Source organism: Doryrhamphus excisus, linkage group LG8 (genome assembly GCF_037039965.1).
Source record: "Doryrhamphus excisus strain RoL-2023G ecotype Guam linkage group LG8, RoL_Dexc_Guam_v1.1, whole genome shotgun sequence".
Taxonomy (NCBI): domain Eukaryota; kingdom Metazoa; phylum Chordata; class Actinopteri; order Syngnathiformes; family Syngnathidae; genus Doryrhamphus; species Doryrhamphus excisus.
In genome coordinates, this window is record NC_136364.1 from 8,504,315 (window position 1) to 8,522,190 (window position 17,876).

The 17,876-nt window shown below is 42.2% G+C and overlaps 1 protein-coding gene and 1 long non-coding RNA gene across 2 annotated transcripts; both read left to right on the forward strand.

Moving 5' to 3' along the window:
- The first annotated feature begins 13 nt into the window (after positions 1-13).
- Positions 14-6,943, forward strand: LOC131134943 (uncharacterized). The gene is made up of 9 exons (XM_078792977.1): positions 14-49; positions 709-845; positions 2,124-2,435; positions 2,509-2,638; positions 3,704-3,810; positions 3,881-4,061; positions 4,861-4,944; positions 5,041-5,145; positions 5,216-6,943. The coding sequence occupies exons 1-9, from the start codon at positions 14-16 to the stop codon at positions 5,510-5,512; spliced, it is 1,389 nt and encodes a 462-aa protein (XP_078649103.1). The 3' UTR covers positions 5,513-6,943.
- Positions 6,944-7,140: 197 nt separating this feature from the next.
- On the forward strand, positions 7,141-8,219 carry LOC144894441 (uncharacterized). The gene is made up of 4 exons (XR_013627930.1): positions 7,141-7,190; positions 7,265-7,337; positions 7,548-7,649; positions 7,934-8,219. It is a non-coding gene; the product is annotated as an uncharacterized LOC144894441 (long non-coding RNA).
- The last annotated feature ends 9,657 nt before the right edge of the window (positions 8,220-17,876 follow it).

The window sequence follows — 17,876 nt, forward strand, 5'->3', positions numbered from 1 at the left end:
AAGTGTTAGAACGATGTTGTATCACACCAAGCTGCTAGAATCTCAACCAGTGACAAATAGAAGTTACTATCCAAACTGACCTCACGTGGAGGGGCGGAGCCTCATGGACATCTTGCTGAGTCATTATTTTGGACATCTCGCACGTATTTCTGCAGTACTTTTGTTTAGTTTTTTTTGTGCACCATAACTGTGACGGTAAATGAAAACAGCAGTCATGTTTTCTTGCTGCATTTGCTTGACATTTTAGGGTAGATTTTTCCCCTTTTATGTTGTGTCCAAACTACAAGATGTATGTTTTTATAGTAAAATGTATCCAGGTCTATTTTTTTATATGCACTTTTCATTGTTGTGGACATGTTTAAAGGAGACTTCTCTTGTACTAAGGTTAAAATCCCTACAAAAGCTCGTACTATTTTGCATGTTCATACTGTATATATTATATTAATATTAAGAGCATTTAGATAAAGTTTCAACATGCAGTAATATTGTCTTATGTGTAATGTGAGCTCATCACGGCCCCGGCGTTTGCATGTGAGTGATTGAGAGGGGCAGGAAGTGGCCTGCTTGCGTCGTCGTCGGCATCCACCTCGCAGGGGCGGGGCGGGGCCGGTGCACCTTTAAGTAGATAAATAAATCCCAGCGCTCGACCTGTTCAACGAGCTCCACAAGTCGCAGAACTCTCGGCATGTTTCTCTTTTTGTCTCAAAGCGTACCTGCTCGGCTCTCATGCCTCGGTTGATGCTCGGCAGGCCCGAAGGTCACGGGGGCCCGGGTCCCGGTGTGAGAGCCGCTCTGGACCGGGCCCTCCGGCGGCGGTGGGGGGAGGGAGGAGATGCTGCTGAGACGTGAGTTGTCACACACACTCTAACGTGACTGAGTAACTTTCCTCTTCATGAAATGCTTCTTTTATGACTCAACTTCTACCAGCAACCACTTGATGTCATGATGACTTATGAGTTGTTTGTTATATTTTTAGTTTAATCATTAGATAAATTATAGAAACAAATTAAGACCGTTTTGTGTCATAATAATACATTCATTGATTCTTTGATTTTTTTTCTGGCCAGGGTCACATGTGAGCTAGAGCCTATCCCAGCTGATTTTGCACAAGAAGCGGCGTACACACTGGAAGAGTAAGGCAATTACTACTATTAATTATAATTATTATATTTACTGCAATTGAGTGTCAGTGATGAGCATTCATTATAAGCATGTTTACAGAATATGAAAAAAAGTATTGTGTTTTTAGGTGTACAGTTGCAGTATTTAGGCAACTTTTATTTGAATATTATAGCTGCTGCTATGGCAACAACATAGCCTCTTTCATACCAATAAGGATTGTTTACCACGTAAAAACAACAAAGGGCCACATTGATATTTACCTCGGCCAAGAACAACACAGAGGTTATGTTTTTGCCAGAGTTTGTGTTCAAAATAACTTAAAAAGTTCTAAATGGATTTGGATGAAATGTTCAGGAATTGTCCGAAATGGGATATGGAAGAATTGGTCACATTTTGTGGCTGATCCGGATCACTGTTTGGCATTTGTACATATAATAACTAGGACTAATATTTATGTTAGAAATCATAATATAGGGGTAACTATGGCGTTATTGGTGGACGTCTGTACTCTCAGAATGCTTTGTAAAGGGGCAGCATTTGCATACATTTAACCCACAAATCACAGTTAGTCTTTTATACTTTGCTGATATTGTTTTTTTTTCTCGAGGTTTGAGATTTCACACTTTGGGCATGAACACAAAAGTGAAATGTATACAGTAATGTCTTGATTGTTGTGGTGTATTGGTGCCAGACCTCACTGTTCCTGTTTTTGAACATTATTAGAGCCCCTTAGATGTGAAATAACACCCCTATAGTCACCTATACACTCCTGTTAGTCACTATAGTAGACATAATAATGTAGCATTACTGATTATCTAGTGACCAGTGTAGAATACGACATATCACAATAGTAACAAACAGTCACCCTGCCAAATAGTGAGCAAAACATTAAGCTCTCTTGCTTTGCCTGTCTTAGTGATGAATGTTATTCGGTAAATAGTGAGCTCAATTTTTCAACGCACCAGCAGAGTCATCTTTTTTATTCTTGATGTTGTGTGTAGTTCAGACCTTCAGAAGGCACCACCTTCACCTCCCTCACAGAGGAGGAGGAGGCTCCTCCCTTCCTCCTCTTGTAAAAAAGCATGGTGCACCTTCCTCCCAGCGGCGGCGGTGTGGTCAGTGTGCCACCTGGAGGCGGCGCTGTCTCTGGTGGACGTTTGCTGGAGTCTGTCCCTGCTGTGCTCGCTGTGGGCTACCCTGGGGGGCTGCGTCTACTTGCTGATGCGCTACCTGAGGTCTTCATACCCATCGGGGGGCACCGCTCCCAGATTACAAGAGGAGGTCGTCACCAAAAGCGAGGTGTTGTGTGAACGGTGAGGCTGCTTTGCTCTTTAATGTTTTTGTCTCATAGATGTGATTAGACCATGTAGCTAATGTCGTGTCCAGGTCAAGAAGTCCAGACAAACACATAGCCTTGGGCCTCATCCTGGCTGACAGCCTGCTCCTGAGCGTGCTCCAGGAACCCTCGCCGGATCCCAGTGGACCCAATATGTTGGATCTCCTCTCCAGGCTGGAAGTGAGATGAAAAAAAACACTTAACATTCAGAAGAGCCTCAGGCACTACACTACCTGCAGTTTGCACACAAGCGTGGAAAGTCTTTAGAGGTGATCACACACACATGTGCTAGCCTGGAGGCAACACAGGAACATTTTTTATCTTCCATTGTCGTCCTCCTTCGTTCATCCATGGCAGCCAACTCGTTAGCCACACCTTCAAAATTCCGTTTTTTCTTTCTGTGCTTATCATTTCAATGTCAAAACAAGAGCCCTGTTGATGTGGAATGATGCATTCCAACTACACTTACCTCCACCGGAGATCTGGGCAGTGGCAGCTGAGTTCAAAGGTCATAAATCATACGTGCCTTCTTCAATTTAACTAGCAAAAAATAGTTTTTAAAAATTGTAGTCAATATTTATTATTTCAATGATTGTTATTGATTTATTATATATATCTGGCAGAAAATAACATGCAATCCTGCAGATTGAGACGTTTTACTTCATGCAGGAGCAAATGTAACAATAAAAATGGATTTTAGTAGAAGCATGTATGCCATTTAGAACAATGAATATTGATTATTGGCAATCAATTATTATTATGATTATTATATATTATTTTACTGCATAATTCACATTTACTTTTTTCATGTCAGATGACTTCAGTATTTACTTATTTTAATGTAATAACATTTTCCATTAGTTATTCATTCCAAATTTTATTTGTGTTTACGCTTAACCATTTATATATATATATATATATATATATATATATATATTTATTTATTTATTTTTATCTTAATTTTTTTACATATTCTTTTCTTTCTGTACTCCCACTTGATTTTGTATTTTATTTTTATTCTTTTAATATTTGTAGTTTATTATATTATATATTAATTCATATTTTTATTATTTCCACACTTATAATTTTATTTTTAAATCTATTAAAAATGAGCAATTAAAATGATGACTAAACAGTACATAATATTTGAGGGTGCTTTATACTGATGATGCTGTTCCATCATGGCTGACCGTCATTATTGTCATGGCTGACATCATCACTCACCCAAACTCTTCTTCTCTGCAGGCTGTATCAAACACCCTGGACCCTGCAGACCTGGTCTTGGGCATCCCGACCCAAAGTCAAGTACTGACTGACAAAGTGACACTCATCCGCACTTACCTGCAGCAAAGGTAAGCGCCGCCCCCTTCAGTGAAGACTCTTCTTGGCTATTCTTCCAACACATCTTCTTCCCCCGTGTAGGACCACCTCCCTAAGGAGGCTGGTCCAAGTCCAGGCTGATTTTGAGGCTGGTGTGAAGGAGCTGCAGGAAGAGGTGGCGTTCCGCTGGGCCCAGCTGGAGGATCTGCACACAGGGGTCACGCTCACTAAAGAGGGAGGGCAAGACCACAGGGACCTGGCGTCTACCCTCAAGGATGCAGAGGTGAGTTGCGGGGTAGATACCACATATAGGATTGTTGTTGATCGATTTGAACAAATAATTTGTTTTCAGTGTCTGAAATGTTAATAATACTTATTTTGTAGTTGTACTGTATGTTTTACATATTCAAAGTTTGATAAAAACGTGGAGCCAAATCTGCACAATAAAGGTATTATATATTACAATATATATATATTACATATATTAAAAAAATTGATATCACCGATCGCTACCAATACTTTTTAGTTGGACATGTTTCAAGATAGTTTTTTTGCTTTTAACCCGGACGTTACAGGCCTAGCCTGTCCCTTTAAGAAAAATGGCATTGTGGGAAGTCTCTGTGCTGTAGTTCTTTTTTTTGGCACGAGGTGTCTCATTCACGGTGTCTCTATGTTTGGGGCCATTAAAACGTGTTCGCTAACGACAACTGTGCAGCCTCTGTACTACGGTCAGGAAAAATAAAATAAATTGTGATTATAATCAGAATAAAATACACGACAAAGATTTTAGGCAACCAGAAAAAATATTAATTGCCGTGAAATAAAAAATGACGTGCTCCACGCAGATCAACTAGCTTGCTGTTTCAGTTGACATGACAACTGAACATTGTTTGTATTGGTAAAAAAATATATATATATATCGTGCATATCTAGTACATACAACATATTTGAACAACCCAACATGTGTTTGGACGTGACAGTGATGTTATTTGTCATGGAATATGTGTTTTGGACATCTTTGTAGACGTTTCATGGTCTCCTGCTGTTGATGACTAATGTGAATGTTTTATGTATCTGCAAAGACCTTATTTGCAGTCCTGAGCCATCACAGGAGCCAACTTGATGACTGCCAGGAGCTCCTGAAAGACAGCACACATCTCCTCCAGGTAAAACTTTCCTCAGTCCACTGAAGGTCGTCTGCCAGCTGACATGTGCGTCCTCCTATGTTGCCCCCCCCCCCCCCACACCCACCACCCCTCCAGGAGCTGACATGGAGTCACAGTCGTGCTCTGACCTGTCTTGGCAGCAACAGCAGAACCAGTGAGTCGTTGTGGCCAGAAGTGCTTCTCCAGTCCAACATGGAGCAGGTAGGCTCTGTAGACAAAGCCCACAGTGTAGTCCGTGGACTCAGACCCAAGCGTATCTCTTTCCTGGCAGTTTGACAAGGGCCAGGAGAGCTTCCTGTCCCTGGAGCAGCAGACCTCCACCTTCCAGGCGCACCTGGAGGGGCTCGTCGCTGACAGGGCCTCCTCCAGCCCTTCCCTGGACCTCAACAGCGGACGCTCCAGCAATGTTTCCTCTGACCACTGGGAGTCCACCACCACGGCCGACTCGGACAGTGAGGTGGACGCCGACTCAGACACAGACGCTCAACCGTCTCTGTGTGAGAGGTCAGCGTTCAAGGTCACCTCCACTATAGGACACTTAAGGAAATCTTCCCGAAAGAAGAAGTGAATGAATGAACGTTCTTGTATTTTAACTATGTTTTTGTACACAAGGGGGCACCTTGCCACCACTTATGACAACATCATGGAAAGTACTATTATTTATACTTGATTTAAATAAAATTAGAATTTTATATTTGTTTGCTACAATGCAATGCCATGAAGATGAATAGTGCATATAGTACAAGGAAAATAAGTTTCTTCCCTATCCGTCATGCTTCAAAGTCTAGAGGAGAGGGCTGTACGGAGGGGGGTTAGTGAAGGTCAGCGCCGGAAGCGTTTTTGTTATTACAGAAAACGAGGCGGCCCTCTCGACCTCCTCTGCGAAACGTGAATGTCTTTGATCCCAAATTCAATCTGTGGACTTCTGAGGTGGCCAACAAGGAGCTAAAAGGTCGACACAGACGCCGTTTGACTTGTGTTGGACTGATTCATACCTCAGCAGCCGTGCGGAGGTGTCGTGTTGTTGTGTTTCAGCCTCTGGAGGTTTGGGATGAAAGGAAGGTTAGCTTGGCCTGCTAGCATTGGTGGAAGTGGCAGAACCACAAGGAAGGCAATGCTTTGGGTCAGGATTCGTGCGTGGAAAGATGCTCATGTTGATGTTGATTGAAAACTTGGATGGTTTTTATTTTATTTTATTCTATTTAAATGTTTACCCCCCTACCCCCCAAAAAAACACATTGTCTCCAGGCAGGTGTTTCTATATTTTCCTTTTTTTTAATTATGTAAGGTTTGTTTTGGATTCAAAAAGCACATATTTTCTATTTTCAGCAGGTTTTTTTTTTTTTTTACATTTAGCCCCCAAAAGTTTGTGTTTTGTATTGAAAAGCACGTATTTCCAATTTTTCTTGATTACACTTGCATCTCCTATTTATTTCTAAATAATATTTAGCCAAATATCACTATGTTTGCATACAGTATTCAATATTCCGGTTTCTGAAACATTCGCAATAACCCTTTTACATGCCTGAGCTAACAGGGTTAATCCTGTATATATGGTATTATAAACAATAGGGATATCCCCAACAAAACAGTGACGCACGGAGAACGTCATGACGTAATGTGCGTCATTTCTATTTCTTCCTGTATACAAAACCAACACCACTAAGGCGTGTAATGAATAACCCGGGACCGGTCGAACTTGTGTGTAAAGGACATAAACGTGTTTCTGTCTTTTACCACATTAATGAGATGGTTAGTTTCCTCCTCGCTCCAAAAATGTACAGTGCCGACATGTTTTTCCAAATTCAATACTTCCTGTCAAACACACAAGAATCCTTTCGAATGGAACATGCGCAGAACACAAGTCAATGTTCAAAGTCAAAAAGCACCTTTTGTAAAATGGTACTTTGCCATACTTTGGCTTGAAAAGCAAGCATCTCTAAATGTTATTGATGTATTAATTTTCCTATTTTTTAAACAAGGAAACAAAAATATCTGTTATGGCTTGAAATGGAAATCATGTAGGTTTTCTTCAGCTTTGTTATTTTTTTATATTCAGCTTAAAAAGGGTTTGTATTGTAAATGGAAAAGCAAGTATCCCCAAAGTTTCTTCATTTTTGTCTTGTAATTGTAATTGTAGCTGAACATCGAATGCATCCATCCTTCCATCCTTCTTTCCATTCTGTTTGCTGTTGATTAGCACCTGTGCTGCATTCAAGGCCAAAAGGATGCTCGGAAGGAAGCAGGTGGTGACATTCCATGTTTCTTTTTACAAAATGCACCCAACTATTTTCATTCTTACTGTGTTTTCCCCCTGCAGGGCCTGACTGAGATAACACGGGGGCCACGGCGCTTTGCAGCTGCCGCCAACATGAAAAAGGCCACGTGCAGATGTACGCAATTAGCAACATGGTAGACATTTGCAGAGCAAAGGTCCATAAAGTGTCAGATTGTTGTGCTTCATCTGACGTGGCTGCGGGTTTGAAGTTAGCGAACGCCGCTAAATCTTTAGTGAGAGCATTAGACAGGAGGGGGCGGGGCTTGAAGGCTGTCATTAGGGAGACTTCCTGTTGGAGTAAAGATTTTCTCATTGTGTCGCCAAGGTGAGCGGGCTACGATAATCATGGCTGACCTCCGTGGCCTCCTGCTTCCTGTGGGCCTTCAGAAGACCTGTGACCCCTCCTTCCACCCCTCCCACCTTAAAGGTCAGCACAGCAGCGATAAGTAGCTGCCATTTTCTTACATCTTATTTTGAAAATGTAGGCCAATATAGCTTCCACATGTTTGAGTGCAAATATTGCATGATGAATGCTTTTGGCCCAGGGTGTCCTAATCCTTTTGCGGGTGGTGGGGGGGGGGCCGTATTCATGGCACCACCTGTCTTTTATCTTTGGCTAATGTTCTTTGTGTGCTGCCAAACATGTGCACGACTTCATATCTACAAAATCCCTGCAAAGTAACCACTCTTTATTTTGGAAACTGTGTGCAGGCATCTGCTACAAAGATGCCACAGCTCTCTGCTGGACGCAGTCGCCCTAAAAACCACACTGGAGCGCTTCAGTCATGCTAAAGTAGTATTTTATTAAGCATATTTAGCAACTTCATACCAACAAAGTGTAATAATATTACACAAAGTAAAACATAGAATAAAATATAAAACAGATGTGTTTGGATTGGAAAACAATAATACAAATATAACACATGTACAATATAGCAATAAATACATAGAAATGTGATTTATCCCAGGCAACAGTAATTGTAAAATTGTTCATAATGAAAGAGAAGTACATTATATTGATGGATCATATCTGTATATTCATAAAAAAATACAAACGTTACTAATTTAAATTGAAAATTGGTGTTAAGTTTTGGTTTAAAGAAGGAGCTTAATGAATTGATTGTATTGTTATTGTAATATTTTATTATAAATATTTGTATTATTATTGTATATTTTATACACATTTTTATTTTGATAATAGTTTTTTAATTAATTAGGAATGGAATGGAATTTTTTTGTTCTCCCAATTTAAAACCACACTATGTAATAATAATGTACTGGACTGGGCTCCTGACTACTTTCTTAGCATGTAACACCCGTTGGACCAGGCTGGACACGACTTGTTCATTCATTGCTACAGTATCTTTTTAGCTGTAGCTTTTTGCCCTTGGCGTCTTTGCCTTCGTTCAATAACGCGTTAGACAGTCAGTTAGACTCCACACCTGAAGGGGGAGCCCTGGAGTCAAAAACAACAACAACAACATTCATTCATTCATTTTCTACCGGGTTACAGGTGCGGTCTTCGGGCGCGGTACACCCTGGACTGGTCGCCAGCCAATCACAGGGCACATATAGACAAACAACCATTCACACTCCCAGCAGTTTTGTAATCAATGGTGCCCCTTTTTTGCAGCCCAACAACAACAATAGTTCCTTATTACTTCTTTAACGGGCACTGTTGGTTCATACTCATCTACGGCACTCAAGGCCCAACTAACAGACCCTGATATGAATAAATTTTCATTTTTAACAACAGGAAATCAACAAAAGCCCCCCCCCGTCCGGCAACCAGCCCTCTCCCCTCACCGCTAGTTAGCATGCGGCCTAGGCGTCGTGTGAGGCGGCGCTGTGACGAGGGGCTAAACAAACACGGCGGGCGTGCACACAAAGACGCAGACATGTGGCAGCAGAAGCCTCACAATCCGCATCCACACCCACCCTCCACCCCTCACACTCCCACACTAACCATCGATCGGGGGGGGGGGGTGTCTGGGAAGGAAAGGGGGGAGCAAATTCGGATTCCTATTCAGGGAATGTCAGCAGTGCACAAAGAAGGCCGCATGACACTGGCACTAAAGCACACTTAATGGACTTCTTTCTCACTCCGACGACATGACAGGGGGCGTGTGCAGGGTGGGGGCCGTGGTGTGCTGAATCCACCCAAGGAGACTGACGCACTAATTAGATAGAAAAAGCTCTTGAAGGAGAAAGTGTCTCTAAACTTTTGATTGATAGCATATCACAACATAAAAAAGTTTAATATGGAAAGAAAAAAAAACAAAGGGCAACATTGATTACAAAACTGCACACGTGAATCTTAAAGAATCTTTTGTCTGGTCATGTGATCCACCACCTGTTGCTAGGCAGACCTATTTGCGGAAAGGACAGGGAGAGCTGGCAGGAACATTGATACACATTGATTTTTAGTCGAATGGATCCTGTGCGGCTGCACAGCGGAAAAAGTGGATAGCGCGCAGGCCACACAGCTATGAGACTCGAGTTCAATTCCACTCTCTGCCATCTTTGTGTGGAGTTTGCATGTTCTCCCTGTGCATGCATGGGTTTTCTCCGGGTACTCCGGTTTCCTCCTACATTCCAAAAACATGCTAGGTTAATTGGCGAATCCAAATTGTCCATAGGTATGAATGTGAGTGTGAATGGTTGTTTGTCTATATGTGCCCTGTGATTGGCTGGCCACCAGTCCAGGGTGTACCTCGTGCCGCGACCCTCGTGAGGATAAATAGTAGAAAATGAATGTCCCTGTCGCTTAAATATAGGACAAAAACAAGAGCACCATCTGCTGCGCGAGAGAGTCACAAAGGGAAGCATAAAGTTCGTCAATCATGACACCCTTCAAAGATGAGGGGGGGGGGGGGTGTCAGATGAGTGAAGCGTGAGTGAAGCTCAGATGAGTGAAGATGGCACCGGCGTCACTTGGCAGCCATTCATAAGGCCACCCCCCCAACCCCACCCCACCCCAACTATCGACCTCATTAGCAGATAAAAGCAACCTTCCCATTGGCCCCTGACCCCAGAGGTTGCCACGGAGCCTTCCAGTCCGGGGCTGTGGATGCAGCATGAGTATCTCCTGCAGAGCACAGCACCCCCCCACAACCCCCATCTCAAAGACAAATCCATATCTGTCGCCTTCACGCTGCTCTGAACTTTCCTACTGAGGTTGTTAAGATGATAACATCATTTTTCACACAAGGATTAAATAGTGATGGAAAATCCATGGCAAAAAGTGTCTAAAATTCTCTTAAAATCTCATAAACATCTTAAATACTATTTTCTTAAAATGTATTAGGTTCATTTGTATTAAAGGGGACCTATTATGCAAATTTTTCATCCCTTTGTATTGAGTTGTGGACTCCTATAGTGCAGCTATAAATGATAACCAGCACAGAAAGCTTTCTAGATCTTCCATAATCTGCACCTATTCAGCTGTATTTCCTTGAATTTCGTGGTTCCTGTGAAAACGGTCCGCCTCCGCTGTAGTTGGTCACACTCCCGTGTTTGTGCCGCTAGTATCTTCATATCACTATGTATCTTTTTAAAATGTCATCTTTTAACATACAGTGTGTGTTGGATTCCGAAGTAGAGACTGGACAGTCAGAAGTTTTTAACATTATTAGAGCTTTCTAAACATGAAAAAACACCCCTATGGTCACCTGTACACTCCTACTACTCAATATAGTAGACATAATCAAAGAAAACAAGACATACAAACCCTGTTAACAATCTTTGATATCTGTTTTTTTAAACATTATTAGAGCTTGCTAAACATGAAATAACACCCCTATAGTCACCTTTACACTACCCAAAATATTTGACATAATAAAAGCACAACATACGTATAAGACAAAACCTGTTTTTGACCTTCTAAATACGGGTTTTAACATTATTAGAGTGCTCTAGACATGAAATAACACCCCTATAGTCACCTTTGCACTCTTGTTACCAATACAGTAGACATAATAGAAGAAATGATGTAGGAACACTATAGGACTGCTGTAACACTTTTGGGACTTGTTGCTTTCTTGCTTAGACCATGCTAACTGTTAGCATGTTCGCATTTTTTCTCATTATTTACTAATTTACTCATGTCTAAAGGCAAATACACACATGGTATGATGCAGGGACGTTATAGGACAGCCTTGCCACTTTCGGTCCTTGAGGCTCTCTTGCTAGGTGCTGGCATGATATCTGTTAGCATGTTAGCATTTTAGTTAATTTAGTCATGTCAAAGGGCAAATACACACATGGCATGACGTAGGGACATTATGGAATTGATGATGTTTGATGTTTGGACACTATGGAACTGTCTTGGTACTTTCGGAACTTAGTGCTAGGTGTCAGCATGCTAACAGTTATTTTGGAATGTTGGCTATTTTACTCCTGTTTAAAGGCCTATATACATATATACTACAAGACATGATGTAGGGATGCTTTCTCTGCACTTTTGGTGCTAGCATGCTAACTTTTAGCATGTTAACATTTTAGCTGTATTCCTCACGTCTAAAGCCTAATACAGACATGGCATGATGCAGGGATATTGTAGCACCGCCTTGACGTTTTTGCTATAGACTGCCACCTTGCTAGAAGCTACCGTGCAGTTAGCATGTTAGCTTTTTTGCTCAATTCCTCAAGTAATGTACGCACGGCATTGCTCGGTGGCGTGGCACAGCAGACACCAGGCTCGAGGTTCATAGCACAGGTTGCATGACCATCAAAATTTCCAGGGGAATTTTCCAGTTATTATTATTATTAGTTTTAATAACATTATTCTCTTATTATAAAAATAACGTTACATTATAATAAAGTGTGAGCCCCCCCACTGAGGTTACCAAATAGGTGCATTCTTTGTTTCCCCCGCCTGCCTGCATAAAGTGTGTATTGTGGCAATGCCAAACACCTGACAACATGAAACACATAAAAGTTACATCATCCTGCTTAAGTCATGCATCAGCATGTTGGAGTGTGTGTTCGTGCATGTACTGTGTGTGTGTGTGTGTATATATATATATATATATATCTTCATGGGGGGGTATACAGTGTATGTTGAGAGAGTTTTATAAGCTGTGGCTGACCCCGCTGACTTAATATTAAATAAACAGCCCGACCAAGTGGATGCTCAGCTCCGCCTCCTACCCCGCCCCCTGTCTTTTTCTTGGCAGTGACTTCAGCCAGCAGTGTGGGGCTGTGTTTGTGTACAGGGGCGGGGGCTACAACTGCACTGCATCACACTGAGAGCTGTTTGTAATATTTTGATGACCTGATTTAGCAAACACCAGCGTTTGAAAATATTAGAAACAGCTCTCACTGACTCAGTTTGGGACGCTGCGCTAATTGAAGCCAGCGATTGGGATTGATGCTTGTCCTCATGCTGTCCCTCCCCGAGCGTCCCCCATGCTTACTATCAGACCTCCCACACGACCCACTACTCACCCCCTCCATAAAAGATTTTGCATGCACACTACCGCATAGAATACATGCAGAAAATAACAAAAATGCAAGTAGAAAACACACATAAAAACAATAACAAAAAACATTTATATCCAAATAGTATGCAATTCTAATATAATTTACAATAGTGTAGGCCTTTATAGGCCTATTATTACTACAAATTTGACATTTTAAAGCAAATTTCACAATGTTCTCCAGCATAAAAATGGTTAAATTAATCAGTATATAAAATGTACTGTTAGGCATTCAGAAGACACATCCAAAGATGCTGTATTCTACACCAGTACTAGGTGTCAGTAATGTTACTGCAGGAAGTACTGTACAGTGTAAATAAAGAACAAAATCAAGGATGCTCACATGGGTCTTACTTTTTGCTATTATGCCTACTAATTTGTGCAATAGGCGTGCAAATGTGACTGTAGGGGTGTTATCTCATGTTTAGAGGGCTCTAATAATGTTAAAAAGCATATTTAGTAAGTTTTCTATGCTCTAACTGCCAAACTATTTTTTTTATAAATAAAGAATCCTACTTTGTGGAAATTAACTCACGCTAGCATCCTGTTAGCTTGCTACACATATATAAAGAGGAAGCGAAAGTCAGCTCCGTCGCGCCCTCTATGATGTCATCAGCGGTTGACTCCTTAGTTCTTTGCTATACTGACACGGTTGCACCACTACAGTCTCAAAAACAGATCTAGATTTCGAATCACTGCTCTGTATAAATAATAAATGCATTTAAATTAGATAAATATGTTGCAAATTTAAGTACACAGCGTCTTGGTAAAGGATAGTCATCAAGTCAAAGCAGGATGGAGGTAAATGAGCGTTTCTCTCGCTGCCATCATCTCCCCTCTTCTTCTTCTTCTTGTACTCCACTTCCCCCCGCCGCTCTCCTTGTGTGGTCCGAGTCATTCCCAAACAATCGGCATCAATCCAGGGAGCGAGGGGCCTTCAGTGCAGTGCTGCCAGAGAGCAGAGCACCATTGTGTGACGTGAGCACAGCTCACAAGTTAAGAGAGCGCCATGCCTTTAATGGCGCTTTATTGTCTTCTTCAATCTGCTTGTTTGTTCAGCCTTTGACCTCAGCAGCAGGAAAATCTATCAGATCAGCATTAATGTGCCATCAAAATACACTTAATAAGCGTCAAGATCAACTCCAGAAAACAAGTTTCTACGGGTAACAACCTTTTCTCCAAATATTTCATTTGTGAGCACTTCTTGTCACTAGCTGTTACACTGAAGAGACAATAGCCACCAAAGGAAGTACTGTACAGAACAGGAAGTAAAAAAAAGTAAAAAACAATGATGAACTCTCCCTATGCTAATATGTGTTAGTCTATATTACATATGTCATATTTACTCTCTAATATAATGGGTAATAGGGGTCTAAAGGTGACTATAGGGATGTTATGTCATGTCTAGTATTGTACACTGGTCACTAAGTGTCAGTGATGTACTACTGTAATGTCGGGTGAGACACACAAGCACCAGCCTTCATGGCAGGTTTGAATGCTCTCACAACAGGCACAGTCATCCCTAACACAGGCTACTGTTGCGGCTGTAACCTATGCCAAGCTAAAACTCAACTCTGAACCCCCGACGTCACTTCCTGTCGGCCCCACACTCAGCGTCTTGCACATTCACAGCAACACACACCAGAACAAGACTTACATATATTTTATTTTCTCTTATTATGTCTTACTATATTGTGTAATAGCAGTGTAAAGGCGACTATAGGGGGGTTATTTCATGTCTAGAGGGCTATAATAATGTTAAAAAACATATTTACAAGGTTGTATACAGGTTTTCTATATGCTAACTACAAAAATATTCCCTTTATAAATGTAATGTTGTTGTATTTAAACCTGTTTAAGACCTTATAAAAATACAGATTAGAGCCCTCTAGGCATTACCCAATATAGTAGACATTGGAAGAGAAAATAAGACGCACAAAACCTGTTCACATTTACACTCCTATGATCCAATATAGTAGACGTAATAAAAGAAGAAAAGAGATACAAAAGCTGTATGGACAATATCAAAATGCTTTTCAACATTAGAGCTCTCTAAATATTAAATAACACCCCTATAGTCACCTTTACACTCCTATTACCCAACACATAATAAAAACGCCCCCCCCCAACACACACACACATCCCTGACTAGTGGTCCCTGACTGGGGGGGATTAGCCCGCTTGGTGAGCTACGATGCTGGAATGCGGACATCTTGGCAGCGCTGCGGCTAAATTGCTGCAATCATCCATGACTCCAGTTGGGTCGTTTACCTGCCTCCATCCATCACGTCCATGCGGAGGCAGCAGGCGCATTTAAGCTTTTGTGGACCCGACCCCTGCTGTAAAACGCGCTTCCCCGGGGCGGGGGGGGGGGACCAAGCTGGACCCCGGCCATCCCGGTTCCACGCAGGCTAATCACCAGCCCCCAGCAGCCATTAGCGAGTTTTTTCATACGCCACATCCGCTCCCCAAACACCCCCACACCCCCCGCCCCCACCCTCCAGTCTACAGGGTGAACTTGTAGAGAAGAAGCGGGTCACTTGGTCTGTTACGGCCATTACTGTAATTATACTTGTCATTGTTAATTGTTGTGTGTCGGGGGCTAATGAGGTGGCGCCTGGGTGAGGCTGCAAGGAGGGCGGGAGCCAAGGAGGGAGGAGCAAGGAGGCGCTGGAGTGCAGGATTGAATTGTCAGTGCAGGTTATGATTAGGAGGCGCGGAGGCAGCCATGTGAGAAATGAATTTCATGCCTGTTGATTCCGTAATTTCTCCTGGAATGTCGGGAGAGAGATCAGCGAGGATCTGTGCGCTCGGACGGGAGAAATAATGAGGGAAGATAAACATCGGAGGATAAAGTCAATAATATTTTTGTGTGTTTAAAATTAATATAGGAGTGATTTTAGTCAGGCACTGGATACAAATCCAAATATAGTAGCGTTGGAGGGAGTGGCCGTGGTAGTTATTTTTTGCCTACCTGTTGTTTTGAGGGGGCGGCACGACGGTCGAGTGGTTAGCGCGCAGACCTCACAGCTAGGAGACCAGGGTTCAATTCCACCCTCGGTCATCTCTCTGTGTGGAGTTTGCATGTTCTCCCTGTGCATGCGTGGGTTTTCTCCGGGTACTCCGGTTTCCTCCCACATTCCAAAAACATGCTAGGTTAATTGGCGACTCCAAGGTATGAATGTGAGTGTGAATGGTTGTTTGTCTATATGTGCCCTGTGATTGGCTGGTGATCAGTCCAGGGTGTACCCCGCCTCTCGCCCTGGGATAGGCTCCAGCACCCCCGCGACCCTCGTGAGGAAAACCGATAGAAAATGAATGAATGAATGAATGTTGTTTTGAGGGTAGTGTTGTGTTTACTGACCCTTTGCCCATTTCCACAGTGTGTCAATGAGATGCCCTATAAAGGAAGCTAAGCTCCGCCCACAATGTTTCCCCGAGCTGCTGCGGTCTCGGACGTGGACTCAAGTCTGGCTTTGAGCTCAAATGCTGCTTGCCGCTTATAGCCTCAGCCGCAGCGAGAGTTTATTTATCTCCCGTTAATGAGGCGTGTAATGATGAGTAATATCCTTCCAAGGTGATTTATTGTCATAGTGGGACTGCAGGAAGAGGTTCTGGTCAAATATTCAGACAATTCCAGTGTTGGGGCTCACTTATGTCAAATACATGGCTGGCCAGTGTGCGTATAAGAAGGTGTCGCGGAAAGACAGTTTTGTCTCCCCGCTGGGGGACATTGCATCATGGAAAACCAAACAACATTCCGCCTGCAAAGACCTTGCGTCACGTTTTCAGCAGACGTTTTTTTCCCCCTCCAACCAACTCTGTGAATGACCGCCGCGCCTCCTGTGTGTCTGCACAGGTGTTGCTCACAATGAGGGTGTTTGTGTCCCTCCTGTTGGGTCTCTTCATGATGGACTATTATTGCAGTTTTTCTGGGCGCTGCCGGTCCAAACCCTCCACATCGTGATGTCATCACATTTCCTGTATGCCAACAATCCAGGATTTGATGAACTCAGGCCCTCACAGGTGTTTTGGCTGTGATTACGATGGAGTATTAGGGACACATTGAGGAAAAAAAAAATCTGAAATTTCAACAATAAAGTCGTAGTTTTACAGGAATAAAGTAGTACATTTCTGACGAGGAAGTCGGAATATTACAAGAATAAAGTCATAGATTTGTTGTTAAATTTATGAGAGAAAAGTCAAAAATGTATGAAAAGAGTAACTTGACAAGAGGGTTGCATGGCGAATGAGTGGTTAGCGCGCAGGCCTCACAGCTTAGAGACCTGAGTTCAATCCCACCCTCGGCCATCCCTGTGTGGAGTTTGCATGTTCTCCCCGTGCATGCGTGGGTTTTCTCCGGGTACTCCGGTTTCCTCCCACATTCCAAAAACATGCTAGGTTAATTGGCGACTCCAAATTGTCCAAAGGTATGAATGTGAGTGTGAATGGTTGTGTGCCCTGTGATTGGCTGGCGACTAGTCCATGGTGTACCCCGCCACCCCAAGACAACTGGGATAGGCTCCAGCGGTAGAAAATGAATGAATGAATGACTGAATGAATATTATGACAATACTTATCATTCTTGTAAATTTGCAACATTCCCATAAATTTACGAGGAAAAAAGTCAGAATATTATGACAATAAAGTAAATTTACGACTTAATTTATTTAATTATTAATTTAATTTCATTTATTTTATTAGATTATTATTATTATTTATTTTATTAGATTATTTCAATTAAAAAAAGGAATTAAATTCAGCACTTTTTCTTGTGAATGAATGAAGTTATTCACATAAATTTTAATTTCGAACTTTATCATAAATTGTCATAAATTCACGACTTTATTCTCGATATCTCTGATTTTTTTCCCAATGCGGCCTACTACTCCATGCAGACAAAAGTCCAGCTTTTTCAGTCTGGGACAGAGCGAGACAAAGTCTTCGATGTATTGGGTGTAAATGTTAGGGAGCGTTGACAATATCGTGCTCGTCTGACACGCGGCTTTTCTTGTGTTGAGGATGAAGCATCTTGTTGCGTTCACTGACTGATTTTATTCAGCGCCGTGTTCTTTTCCTGTTCAATGCACCCACTCAATGCTTGAGCCCCTCACATGTGTCACCATAATAGCAAAAAAGAAAAAGCACTTTTTCAACTTTCTCTTCTCTGCGCC